This window comes from Cynocephalus volans, chromosome 1 (assembly GCF_027409185.1).
Source record: "Cynocephalus volans isolate mCynVol1 chromosome 1, mCynVol1.pri, whole genome shotgun sequence".
Lineage (NCBI taxonomy): Eukaryota > Metazoa > Chordata > Mammalia > Dermoptera > Cynocephalidae > Cynocephalus > Cynocephalus volans.
In genome coordinates, this window is record NC_084460.1 from 121938070 (window position 1) to 121952473 (window position 14404).

A 14404-nucleotide genomic window follows, 5' to 3' on the forward strand; every position below is an offset into this window, starting at 1 on the left:
TGAGGCTCAGTGCTAGATGTTGGTGTACGGGGGTGAGCAGACAATCTAGTGTAGAGAAGGGCTTTAAACAAGAGTTGCATGAATACATAGTTAGACACTGTGACATGTCTATGAGGAAGAATAGCAGAGATGTGCTACTCTAGATTAGAGGGTCAGGGAAGCCCTTTCCGAACACTTGATATTTGAGTTCAGCCCTGTGAAGACTAATATTAGCTGGTGAAGAAAGACTCAGGGAGAAAGTGTTCAAACAGGGGACAGCATGTGCGACACCCATGAGGTGAGAGGTGGGCATGTGGGGGACCCAAAAGAACACCCATGTGGCTGCAGCCTGGTGGGTGTCTTTTCAAGAGGCAGCTGGAGCCAGCATCCTGTAGGCCATCTGGAGAAGCTTGGTTTTATTCTTAATCCAGTGGAAAAGCTGGTGGAAAATCCTTGAGCTTGAAATGACATAATTTGATCTGTATTTTTAAAAGATTGACTATGGTTGCTGTGTGGGAAATGGATCAGAGGGGGCAGAGTGGACAGGGAAACCAGTTGGGTGGTTTAATGGACGGGGCATCCATGGAGAAGGAAAATGTAGGTAACACTGGGCTCTGGATGGGATGCAGGACAGGGAAGTGTCAAGAGTGTCTGCTTGTGCTCAGGCTTGGGAAACTGAGCAAACTGCAAAGAAAGACTTTTGCTCTCACTTGCTCTTAATTTGTGGGCTTGTGTGATCCCTGGGATCTGTGCTTGTGATGAGTAATGTTTGAGAGTAACCAAATGCCATTCTATTCCTCCTCCTCCCTTCCCCTCCACCACTCCACCACCATCACCCAACAGGTCCTTTGAGAAAGGAACAAAAGCCACCAATTCAGGCATCAGGAGGGAGGTGACCAATGGAATCTCGAAGGAGCCAAAACCAGACAGCATGGAGACTGTGGCCGAAAATAAAAGCTGCTCCAGCCCCCAGAGAGGCAGCTCCCCAGCCTGGGCCATGAACAGCCAGTCTCAACCCCTGAGAGAGTCCAAGCTGGAGCCAGGCAGGGACTCACCCAGAAAGGTCCTGCAGACCCCCGTCCTTCAGAAGACTTGCAGCACCATCACCCTGCAGGCCACAAAAGGCCAGACGGAAACGACAGCACCAGTCTTGGGGGCCCTCTCTCCTTCTGGGGAAGAGAGGAAGAGGTCAGTGGCTCCCCATCCAGCCACCCTCCCCTCCAGGCAGTCTGGCCTGGGAGGCCAAGAAGTTGTGAACAAGGTTGCTACCAGGAAAACCTCCATGGAGAGCCAGAGGGATTCGACGTTCCCCAGATTCGAGAGCAAGCCCCACAGCCAGGAAGTCAGTGAAGATCAAATAGTCAAGTTCAGATGTGAGGGTGAGTAGAACTGATTAAGGTCACTGGTTCCCAGATGTGGCCCCTTGGTGGCCACTCCCCTCCTTCAGCACACAACTGGTCTGTACCTCCTGTATCCCCCAGTGCCCTTGGACTCAGTCCTTGGGAAGCCACTTCACAGGGGTGTTGCTCTCAGAAAGGACTCAGTCTGGAAATGTCCTTTATTCTGGAGAGACACCCAACATGGCCCATTGCTCATGGCTGAATGGAGCGTTGGCCTGTGCCTAACTTTTGCCACCCTAGCAGGGAAAAACCCTCATCATCACCATCATCAGAAAACAGACAGCAGGATCCCCTCTTCCCTTTCCATCTTCAGCTGGCCTGGAGAGCTTGCTCATCCCCTTGCATTCCTCTCCCCAGGCCCCTGACTCTGGCAGGGGTGTTTGCTCCTGTGGAGTGCAGGGCTGAGGATAGGAAAGCAGACTCAGGAGTGGGAGGGAAGCTCCTCACCAGACTGGGCTCTTACGTGGTTCCACCCTGTCCCACAGCACAGTGTGCTCTCCAGGAGGGCTCATGTTCTTCACCTGGCCCTGTAGTTTCAGGGATCCCAAAGCCTGACGTGGCCTGGTTCCTGGAAGGTGTCCCTGTGAGGAGACGAGAAGGCACCATCGAGGTTTATGAAGATGCCGGGTCCCATTACCTCTGCCTGCTGAGAACCCGGGCCAGGGACAGTGGGAAGTATAGCTGCACAGCTGCCAACATCCGAGGCCAGGTGTCCTGTAGCTGGACCCTCCTAGTGGAAAGTGAGTACATTCCTCCAGGGCACCTTGGGTTCTCTGGGGGAGGGCCATTCACATAGCCACAGTTCCTCTCCTACAGCCCCCGCCATGGGTGCACAACCCAGTGGCATCCCCACCCACACGCCAAGGCCTAACACATCACTCCAGGCCAGTCATTCTCAATCAGGAGTTCACATCAGAATCACCTCAAAATAAACGTGCCCAGGTCCCACTCCCAGCCCAGTTGAGAGCTGCCATATTTAGGTTCCTTGCCTGTCCAAGTAGTGCCGTGACTCAATTTTATAACCACAGAGAGCCAAGCGTTCACTAAGTATACGGTTTAGAGTAATGTGAGATGATGTGGGATCCCACATCTTTTACGTTTATTGTAATATCTGTTTATAAAAGTAATGCATGTTCATTGTGGGGAATTTAGACAATATATAATCTTATGACTCAGAAATAAGTGATATTTTAATGTTTTTTAAACAAAATCAGCATTGTACTGTTTGTATACTGCTTTCTATCCTAATTTGCTCACATAACATAAACATCTTCCTATATTTATTATTCTTTGAAAGCATGATTTTTGATGGCCATGTAATATTGTAGAGAATGGATGTGTCTAATTTAGGCATGCTCTTATTTGTTGAATATTTAAATCATGTCCATTTTTCACTATTAAAACAATACTGTGATAAATGTCTTTGTACCCATCTATTTCTCTGTAAAATTTCCCCCTTACTTTACTGTGGACCCTAGACCCATTTCATACCATTGAGAAACCTATTAAACAATACCACAGGGGTAGAATCACCAAATTGCAGGCTGTTGGAAACTCTATGGGACAAATAACCTTTGTCCATTTTTTTCAAAAAATAAATTGCAAGCAGTAAAAGGAAGGAAGGGAAACTTATAGGAAACTTAGATTAAAAGATACATAGCAATATCAACAATTACAATATATGGACTTGTATGGATCCTGTCTGAGACAATTAAAAAACCTTTTTTATGAGAACATCAGGAAAATTTGGCCATTGACAAAATATTTGATATAAAGAAATTAGTAGAATCATATTAAGTGAAACAAGTCAGGCACAGAAAGAGAAATACCACATGTTCTCACTTATTGGTGGGAGCTAAAAATTAATATATAAATTCACACACACACACACACACACACACACACACACACACACACACACACACACACAAACGGGGGGGGAAGAAGATATAACAACCACAATTATTTGAAGTTGATACGACAAGCAAACAGAAAGGACATTGTTGGGGGGGAGGGGGGGAGGGAGAAGGGAGGGAGGTTTTGGTGATGGGGAGCAATAATCAGCCACAATGTATATCGACAAAATAAAATTAAAAAAAAAAAAAAAAAAACGTTTTGCAAAGCCAAAAAAAAAAAAAAGAAATTAGTGCTATTGCAAGATGTGATGGTCTTCTGGTTATTTTTTTTAAGTTCATCTATTTTAGAGGTACAGACTAAATTATGTACTGGTAAAAAGATATGACTTCTGGTATTTGCCTTAGAAATAATCCATGTTTGTCGGGGATGGGGATGGAGTGGGGGGTGTTGTCAGGGGTATCAATGAAACAATATCAGCATAAATGAAAGAGGAGAGATAGGTGCATAGGGATTCACTATACTGTTTTCTCTACATTTATGTGTATTTGAAAACTGTTATAATAAACATTTGAAAAAAATAACTTAGTGGTTAATCCATACAGTAGACTTCCATACAGCATCCTGTAGACTCTGATGGTGAAACATGTCTGAGATGCTCTGGTTAATGGAAAAGAGCGAGGGGTCGACTGCATATATCATATGCTATTTGCATAAAAGGAAAAAGAGATTCATGTATATACATGCAAAAAGTGCTTGTGCGTGCATGAAACATTTCTGGAAGGGTACACAGTTGTCTGTAGGAAGGGGCACTGGGGGCCCATGGGAAGGAGTAGGAGAAGGTCTTACTTTTTACTGTATACCGTTGATTCACTTCTGAACTGGGATTTCTACTACATTCATTAATTCCTTTGCAAGGAATATTATTTGATCCATTTGGAGATGGGAGTGTCTGTAGGTCCAGCTTGTGCCTCGTTGCCCAGGCCAGGGCTCGGTGTCTGGGCAAGGAACAGACATATGGTGTCAGTCCTACCAAAGATTAACAATGTACCCAGAAGCCTAATTTCTTTTATGACTTCCTCTTCTGTGGATTTATTGAAGTTTTGTAGACTATTTTTAGCCTGTTCGCATCTTGGGGTAATTCATCTCAGGTTGCCTTCCTATCTTATTTTGTTTTGCATGACAGCTTTATTGGGATATAATTCACATAACATACACCCTTTTAAAGTGTATAATTCAGTGGCTTTTAATACATTCAAAGAGCTGTGTGACCATCACATCACTGTCTAATTTTAGAACATTTTCATCACCCCTTCCCCTCCCCCCCCAAATCCTACCCATTAGCAGTCACTCCCTGTTCTCCCTTCCCCCAGCCCCTGATAACCACTAATCTACTTTCTGTATCTGTGGATTTGCCTGTTCTGAATATTTCATATAAATAGAATCACACATGTGGTCTTTTTGTGTCTGCCTTCTTTCTCTTAGTGTGTTGTTTTTAAGGTTCAACTATGTTCATTTGTGTTGTAGCAGTTATCAGAACTTCATTCATCTTTATGGCTGAGTAATAGTCCATTGTGTGGATATAGCATGTTTTGTTTATCCATTCATCAGTTGATGGACATTTGGATTGTTTCTACTTTTTAGTTATTGTGAAGAGTATGGCTGTGAACATTTGTATACAAGGTTTTTTGTTTTGTTTTTTGAATACCTGTTTTCAGTTTTGAGGGTATATACCTATGAGTAGAATTGTTGGCTCATATGCTAATTCTATGTTTAACCTTTGAGGAACTGACAGACTGTTTTCCTCCATGGCTGCACCATTTTACATTCCACCAGCAATGTATAGTGTTCCAATTTCTCACCAACACTTGTTATTTTCTGTTTTTTAATTTTAGCCATTCACAGTCATCTCATTGCAATTTTGATATGCATTTCCCTGATTACTAATGATGTTGAGCATCATTTATTGGCCATTTATATACCTTCTTTGGAGAAATAGCTATTTGTATACGTTGCCCATTTTTTAATTGAGTTGTTTGTATTTTTCCACAGTTGAGTTGGAAGAGTTCTTTATATATTATGGATACAATTCCTTTATTAGACATATGATTTGCATTTCCATTCTGTAAAATATGGATAATTTGTGATGTGTGGCTACTGAAGTCTCTGCTTAGTTTAGTGATCAGCTAATGGTTGGATAAAGATTTCTTTAAATACCTTAAACTGATATGTCTCCCAAGGAGTTCTGTCTGTGTCTGTGCTGGGGCATGTCTTCAGAGCTCGAGATGGCAGTTTACAACTTGGCCTTAGCCTTCACTTCCTGCTTACAAAGAGACTCCAGGTCAGCCAGAGGTGAGAGAGTAGGGCCTTCTCGGCTCTTTCCTGAATGCCCACAGTCCTGCACGTGTATGTGGCCTTCTAGGTTCCCAGGAAGATGTCAGAGCTTTTCCAAACCCTGGACATCCCATTCCCCTTTTCCCCAAGTTTTTTGGCCAGACTCTTGTTAGCTCCGACTGATACTGCTGCCTGGAGTAGCTGTGATGTTAAACAGTTGCCACTGATTGTTTTTTATAAGCAGCCTGGTGGGTTTTCAAAGCTGCTCTGGAGCTGGGGTGAGGGGAATAGGACTGAAAATGTCACAGAGCTTGCTTTCTTCCCAAGATTCAGCCAAGGGGCTTCTTTTGGATTTTGTTGTTGTTTGCCTGTTTGTTTTTTAATGAATGCTACCCAGAATGTTGCGAGCCTTTGGTTTAGTTCTGAAATCAACCCCGAAAGTTGATTCTGATTCTTTTTGCCAGTATTCTTGTTGTTTTTATGGAGGAATAGATTTTTCAGAGGTCTTCACTCTGCCATGAAGTGCTTCTTGAAATCCCTATCTTCTTAAAGACACTAGCTGTTCTAAGACTTCTCCAGCTTTGGAAAAAAACTCACTTTTTTTTTTTTTCTTTTAAGGTAGATGACTTACCAGGATCAGGTCGTCTGCCATGTACAACCTCATGGCATTGTCAGAGTCATATCGAGAAAAGTACCTGGCGTAGAGTCGGCCCTCAAATACTATTAGTTTCCTGCTATAAGCCCTTGTGGTATAATATGGCTTCCCCTCACCTTTGTATTGAGTAGCCTCTCTTGAAAAACAACAGTGATGGTTCTAATCACCAAATCCAGTTACTTTTTCACATCTGTCAGCCACCTTGACATTTCTGCAGCATATTTTGGTGGTCATAGAAGAGATTATTTCTGTTGCTCTTAATTAACATTTCCAAACTACAGAATGTTTCCCCAATTCACAAATGTGGAGGCTTTTGGAAAGTTCAGATCAGTGGTTGTCAACTAGAATGTGCATCAGAGTCATGAGGGGATGTTGTTAATGCATATTCCCAGCCCACACGGATTCTGAACCGTTGATCCAGGTTGCAGCTCAAACTATACTCAGAAAAATAGAACACGTGTGAGCCTGTCCTTTGATTCAGCCCTGGAATTGGAAAAAATAATGATTTAAAATTGAAACATCCTCACTGATGGGCCTGTAGTCTCTACAAGTAAAAAGATACTCACAAGACTGTGTAATCACCAGTGGGCCATGTTAAAGGATGTAAGAGACACTAGAAAATAGAGTAAGACCAAGAGGGTGGGCAGAAGGAGCTCTCAGGATGCTCCAGGATAGCAAAAGTCAAGACAAGACAGGTGGTACCTGAGTCTCAGAGGAGAGAAGGCAGGCCCAGGTCCGAGCACTCCCAGACCTAGGGTGTTTCGTGACTGAACAAGCCCCTGTCAGCTACTCTGCTTTGGGCTCCAGGTCTCTACACCAATGCGACCTGCTCCATAAGTGTGAAGATAGTTGAGGCAAAGCCAGGCTGCTGAGGAAGCCCAGGCGACCAGGACAGAGCGGGCAAGCTGTGGTCTGAGATGGCCTGTCGTTCTTTGCCCTCACAGAGTCGGCCATGATGGAGGTGGCCCCCTCATTCTCCAGTGTCCTGAAGGACTGCACTGTCATTGAGGGCCAGGATTTTGTGCTGCAGTGCTCAGTGCAGGGGACCCCAGTGCCCCAAATCACTTGGCTGCTCAATGGTAAGTTCCCCTACCCTGCCCCCTGCTCCAGTCTCCTGGGCCCTTTGGTCCTGCCTGAATTGTCATTCATCACTCTTAACCATTTACTCCTTGGCCACCGCAGTGTCATAAGAAGGAAGCATGGAGTGCAGAGAGTGCAGGAATTGGGAGTCTGATGCTGACTGGCTGGGCAAGTCACTGCTGCCTGAGGCTTGAGCTCCTCATCACGTGAGGGGAATTATGCCACCTACCTTGCAGGCTGGCAGATGTGAAATTAAATTTGATCATTTATATAAAGTGGTTAATGAGGTGCCTGACACATAGGAGCACAAGCAATTTAATTTCTTTTCTTATAGTCAGACTCATAATAGGCCCTTAATAGATATTTGATGAGTCAATAAATGAGTAAGTAAATTAACAAACTAATGACCCACACCAGAAGTTGCTCAAGGGATCTTACCTTTTATTTAGTGGCAGGTGGTTCTGGGATTCAGAGACCAGTAATTCTTTTTAATGCTAGTACTATAGAGACATGCCAACTCTTCCCCTCACCCCCTCCAAGTAAGGTCCTTTGAAAAAAATGAATTACCGTATATTATCACCCTTCTCTTTCTAAAAAGGCTTTTTAATTTCAAAAGTGTGGGAGAACACTGATTTTAGAACTGAGAACAGTCCATTAAATTGATAAGGTTAAGCTGGGACTGCTTTGGGATCCACAGGGAGGATGAAAGAACCTCTGCCGAGAGACTCATCCTTTACCACCCCTGAATGGTTGGGTGACCTTGAACACCCCACGTCACCTCTCTGGGTTCCGGCTTTATCAGTGAGGAGACAGGCTGGAACAGGAGGTTCAGGGTCTCAGCCGCTCTTCCATCTGATAGAATCGGCTATTTCAGAGGGCAGTGGTACCCATCACTTAAGAACCAAGTAATCCCCAGTTGTGTCTGAGTCATTGACGTGTTGCCTATGTACCTTAATTGTTGCTAGAGTTTGCTCGGGCTTTGCTAGAAATTACCTTTAATGAGTGAGAGGAGATGCCGTGTAACCTTCCTACATGTAATCTTGGGTAGATAAGTGAGAATTGAGGTCAGCCTTCCCTCCCACCCCTCACCTAAGGACAGAACTTCTGTTGGATCCTGTGATTAACTGGAGGCAGCCTCCTTGTGGCTGGAACAGAATATGGGCATTAAGGACTAATAATGGATCTGAGTAAGACAGTTTCACTTCTGTGTGGCTCAGAGTCTAGACCAACAAACATTTTCTAAAACGGGCCAGATAGTCAATATTTTCAGCTTTTTAAGCCGTGCAGTCTCTGTAGCAACTACTCTGCTGTTGCAGTACAAAATCAGCACAAACAACAAGTTAATGAATGTGTGGCTGCGTTACAATAAAACTTTATTTATGGAGACTGAAATGTGAATTTCATATAATTTTCACATTTCATGAAATATTATTCCTTTCATTTTTTCAGCCATTTAAAATGCGTAAGAGCTATTCTTAGTCTCCAGGCCATACAGAAACAGGCTGCAGGTTGGACTTGGCCCACAAGCTGCAGTTTGCTAACAGGACTGAATTCTTGGTGAATCTTGGCATTTCTACCCGCTTCCCACTAGAGGGTGATCGTGCTCAAATTGGGTTTCCTTGGCCACTAACTGTGCCTCCGAGCTGGGAGAATTCCATGTCTCCCAGTTCTGATGTGCTCTGAGCCAACAGCTTTTTTCTGTGCGCTCCATTTCATCCCATGTTTGTGGGGCCAAAATGTGTTATGCTCCAGTAAAAGGAAAGCTCTCAAAAATCTTGTCAGCACATATCTGGACAGCGAAGACAGGTTGACAGCAGTCAGGGAATGTACTGATGTTCTCGAAGAAGGGAGGTTTTGGGGAGTCATTATCCCAAAAACAAAAACAGAGAGCAATGTTCAGTCCTCTAAGTGGCAGGATCCTGCCCCTGCCTTTTCCAGCCCCCATTCCCATTTTTATGAAGTGCAATAGGTTGGGAAGAATCTCTCCCCTCCGGCCCTATGGCGTGCTTGATGGTCTCTGCCAAACTGTCCTGGAGACATGAAGTGTTGCTGTGTACAGAAGAAAACATCACATTGCAGGAAGAGCACTTCTTTCTGTCCTTTCTGCCTCCCCCACTGCCCACCCCCGATTTTATGAAGTGCAATCCAGGACCCTGGGGCCTGGCAAGGGAAGAAACTGACAGTTGCTTCCTATATGATGGATAGACACATTCTTGCTTTAAGGCCAGAACCTTCAGTCATGAGATTTTTTTCCCTGGAAATGAAAGGTTACATCCTGGAATGATGAAATTTCAGGAACATATAGCATTAAGGAAACCACGGAAGTTCATTGCATGTATTCCTATCTCCATGTAGGACTTTACCATGACCTGAATAAAAGGCTTTTCTTGAAAGGGACTCTGGGAAGAAAGGGTCAAAGTCATTTTTAGTTGCCCATATTTATCTTTTTTCTAAAACCTAAAGTGTACCTAATTACACAGTGGAAATGTGCCTAATTGCAATGTTAGGTTGGGGACACAGAGTTGCTTTCTGATAAATATCTACAATGGGAAATGGAACCATTGTTTCTGGAGGCATCTAAAAGGAGCTGCCTCATGTTCAGTCTGGGCTGGGTCTGTTCCCCCTAAGGCTGGACTATGAGCAGGATGACCCTGTAAGATTCTTCCCAGGCTTGGATTTCTGTGAAGTTGAGGATGTGAATCTGGAGACTGCTTAACACAGAATGCCCAGAATTGTGTCCCTCTCCCTCTTGCATTCTAAATTCCTCCAAAGTCTCTCTCCCCAGTCCTTCCAGGCCCTGCCTTGCTTCTCCACCCACACAATTGCTCCCTTTCCTTTGTCTTCTTAGCCCCTGCCTCTTTCTGCAGCCCACAAGCCTCATCCAGCTAGATGGTTGGGGACCTGCCACGCTGTTAGCCCTCAGTGGATCTGAGTGAGCATGGCGAGGCCTGGCGTCTTGCCAGCAGCAGCCCTGCTCGGTGCAGGGCTCACGTCCTTGCCCCCAGGTGCTCCCTGGCCTAAGCCTCCCTGTGCTTCCCTCCACAGGGTGGCCCATCCAGTACGCCCACTCCACCTGTGAGGACGGTGTGGCGGAGCTCCATGTCCAGGATGCCCTGCCAGAGGACAATGGCACCTATACCTGTCTAGCCAAGAACACCTTGGGGCAGGTGTCCTGCAGTGCCCGGGTCACCGTCCATGGTAGGAGCCTCTACGCACCTCATTAGAAGCACCTTTCCTGCAGACACGTTTGCATAGGAGGAAGGGCACTTTAGGAAAAAATGGTATTACTGGCCAAAATCCAGGGACCAGAAGTGCACATGATGTTGCTCTACATCATTACTGGCAGGCAGCTGAAACCTCTCAGGGACAGAGGAGAAATTCCTTAAAAAGCACTGCCCCTGAAGGCAGGCAGGTAGAGGAGATAGCCTCCAAGAGCTCACAGTGACAGGGTCTGCCATGGGAGGTGGCCAGTTGCCCACCCCCTCACCCCATCCGGGCCTTTGGGAAGATGCAGGGGAAAGAGGCAAGGGCTTCCTTGGCTCCAGAAACTCCTGGTCTGGTAGGAAGAAAACCTCACATGCTGTAAGAAGTCTTAGGAGGACTACTTGCATATCCCGTTAGCAGTTGGGGGTCTTACAAATGACCCCTTATGTGCTGGAGGACACTGGGTGACAGAGAGTGGGTACTGAGGCTTGTAAAGGGCACAGGTTGTCCCCTTTCTCTTTTATCCCTGCTCCTCCCCACCACCCAGTAATCTGATTATCATGGTCATCCATTGATCAGCCGAGCACTTAGGCCCCAGGATCACAGGGAGCCACAGACTCAAGACAGATCTGTCTAGCTGTGGTATTGGCAGGCATGGTGGCATTTCCCAGAGAGGTACTTCTTGGGTCCAGGACTTTCAGGTAAGCCTGATTCTTCCCACCCTTACCCTGGGTTTGTGCCCTCAGTTCCTGTGTGTGGCTGGGTCCTCTGGGTGCATGGACTGGGTATAATGTGTCTGCTTTCTCTGTTGGACTAGCTGAGACCACGTCTCTTCACTCTTTGTCCCCAGGGCTCAGACCTCTCAGGGAAGATCTCCCTGTAATGTGAGCAGCCACTTTCTGCGAGGCTGCAGAAGATGGTTTCGCTGGAAAGGAAAAGGCAAAATACATCTGCTTCTTACTGTGTTAAATATTTTCACCTCACCTGTATTATCTAATTGAGACCTTGACAGCCCAGTGAGGGAGGGTGGGGGCGCTGTCCCTATTTTACACAGGAGGGTCTGGAAGTCTCAACAAGTTAACGTTAACTGGCCCAAGTGCGCCAAGCTAGTGAGGAAAGCTGGCCTTTTTAACCTAGGTCCTGTGACTGTGAAGGCTATGCTCATTGCTATGCCCTGCCCTTTTTAGAGCACGTGTCCCTGGCCCAAAGGTGGGAGCTGGACAATGTCAGCCCCTTAGAGATAAAGGAAATGGCACTGACGTGGAATGTGGCCGACGCTGACCCTGTGAGGCTCTCTGCCAGAAGTGGGCATACTCTCTGGACTCTCTGATTTCCCTGAAAAAGTGCCTCAGCATAGAGTCGTCATCAGTGAATTGGTCTACCTGCCCCTTCCTTCCAGGATGCCCTCTTCATTTGGGTCAGAGCCTGGCTCTAGCCCCTGGGCATTTGTCAGCCAGCATTCTGGTTTACACATTTGCGCCATTTATCCTCATTGTTCTAATTTCATGGCTCATGGCAGGTGAGGGTGGGTGGGTGGATGGGAGGGGGTCAGAGAATTGTGATAATAAAACTTCAGAGGAAACAAGAACAGCTCGGAGCCTCCCTTGTCTCCTAGGGCCAGGGGAGCAGCTCTCACCTTACCACCAGGGATTCTTCCTGGAGGTGAGTGTGGCCTACACCATGTCTAGTCACAAGTGCAGAGTGTCAGAAGGGCACATGAGGGGCCACATATCCCAGCCTTCTGTTTTCTGAGACTCTCCCTTACTAGCTCAGCCAGCAGCCCAGCTAATCCAGTGCCTGTCCTGGTTGCCTGTGTCTAGATTGGATTAGAGAGACCCAACTGAGCTAGTAGTCCCCTCGAGGTGGGGGTTCCCAGATGAAGGGTCAAGAACTCTTTGGGGCCATCTTCCTGAGTCTGTGGGGGGTGGGGGTGGGAGGGGGTTCTTATCCGAACAATGGCCTATCCAACCATGCTTTAAAGCTGAAGGAGAGAGATCCTGGGCAAGAACTCTGCCAGGGCTGTTTGGATTTGCTCTAAGAACAGCCCTATGTGAGTGAGAACTCCCTCCCGGTGTGGGGGATTTACTGGCCTGCTAAAGCCAGGCGGAGGCTCAGATACCATACATGGTGAATGAGGCTGAGAGATGCAGCCACGTGCCCGGGCTCAGCAGCATGTGGGCTGTCTCTTCACGGGAATGGGGCAGGGAGAGCCTGCTGTGGTGGCACCCCTGGCACTGTGCCCCGCATGCTCGAGAGGCTTGAGCCTGCTTCCTGCACTGCGCTCAGCTGTGGTCCTTTTCTTTCTTTATTGAAAGCTCCTTTGCTACAGGTCTTCTGGGGCAGCTTAGGGGGTGGGGAGGTGACTTCAGTGGAGACATTTGTCTCCCAGTGTACTGACTGCTGTTTCAGCCTCCCTCGGCTGCCCAGACTTAGCCTTGTGGTACCCTTAGTGTGGCACCAGGCCACAGTGGGGAGCAGGGATGTGGAGCAGACTGCCTGGGTGTGAATCCTGCTCCACCACTTACCAGCCCTGCAACCTGGGCAATATTTAACTCTCCAGGATTTGTCTTCCTCTTCTGTGAAAGGGGGAAATACCTACAGTCACGCACTACTGTGAGAATTAGATGAACAGATACATGCAGTGTCCCAGAACACAACTTTGCCACTGAACTGATGTTGGTAAAGGGAAGAGAGACTCTGAGATGGGAGGTGTGGGGCCAGACACGTAGAGACGTGGACTCATGCCCCTAATGCCAAGGGCTGTGGCCAAAAGGTGGTGCCCTTCAGCAGCGCATCTCCCTCCGGTTGTATTCTCCCTGGAGGAGCCTTATCTGGGGGCAGCTGTGCTGGAGACAAACTCAGTCTGAGAGTTCAGCAGAAACTATACTGAAGGCCTGACGTGGGGACTCTATCTCACCTCTTTAGCCTTTTGCCATGGTTTTGCAATCATCCAGAGTGCTGGCCCAGCCCTCTGACATGATTTCTGTGGCCACTCTCCCAAACTTTCTCTTCTCTGTAACCCTCTTCTCCCAGGAAAACCTGGCAAACTCTCACAAAAGTCACTTTCTCTGGGAAGCCTTCCCTAATCATCCCAGAATGAGTTCTCTTAACACCCTGGACTTTCCTTATTGCACTTACTTATCAGCAGATCTTTATTGAGCACCTCTATTTGTGCCAGGCCTTGTTCTGGGGAAACTGCAGTAAACAGAACAGATAAGGGCCCTGCCTTCCTGGTGTTTACATTCCAGTGGAGAGACGGGCAAAAATCAACACCTGGTTTGATCTCAAATACTGACAAGTGCTGTGAAGAGCAGGGTGTGAGAATAGAGAAGGGTGGAAAGGGTACTTTTTCAGTTGTGTGATGAGGGAAGACTCAGAGACTTTAATGAACTAGGGAAAGAGTGCTCTAGGCAGGCAGGGCAGCAGGTGCAAAGGGCCTGAGTCAGGGACAAGGTCGGCCTATTCAAGAAGAAGCGAGACAGATGGCCAGTGTGGCTGGAGCTAAGTGAGTAGGTGGCAGAGTGGTAGGATGCGTTCAGAGACAGGCGGGGGTACCTGGTACAGGGCCTCTGGGGTAAGGAGAAAGCATTTGCTTCTGACTGAACTTTTACTCTAATTGCCTGTTCACTTGTCTTCCCCACCAGACTGTAAGCTCTCTGCAGGGAGGGGTCCTGTCTTGTTGTAGAACAGGCCCACCATGTGGGCATGTGTTCAGTTAATGAATGAGAGAGCAAAGTGAGGTGGTCGAGACTCACCACATGCAGGGAGGCACTTCCTCAACTTCCTCACTTGTCTGGGGGCTCAGTGCTCATGGAGTATACAGGAAATCTGTAAATTAGCTCTCAAGAGTCACTCAACATATATTCCTTCTTTCCTCCCCACAGGCAAGGGGAAAAAA

At 46.8% G+C, this 14404-nt stretch overlaps 1 protein-coding gene across 8 annotated transcripts in view; it reads left to right on the plus strand.

Annotated features, from left to right (window-relative positions):
• Positions 1-14404, plus strand: part of MYLK (myosin light chain kinase) — a 179610-nt gene that overhangs the window by 66646 nt on the left and 98560 nt on the right. For 5 of the 8 annotated variants that reach the window (XM_063075060.1, XM_063075031.1, XM_063075041.1 and 2 more), the window contains 4 exons: positions 823-1358; positions 1913-2119; positions 7167-7301; positions 10348-10500. In XM_063075060.1, coding sequence (XP_062931130.1) covers positions 823-1358; positions 1913-2119; positions 7167-7301; positions 10348-10500 — 1031 coding nt within the window. The remainder of the gene's footprint in view (positions 1-822; positions 1359-1912; positions 2120-7166; positions 7302-10347; positions 10501-14404) is intronic. The other 3 variants (XM_063075078.1, XM_063075050.1, XM_063075069.1) reach the window with 1 other exon arrangement.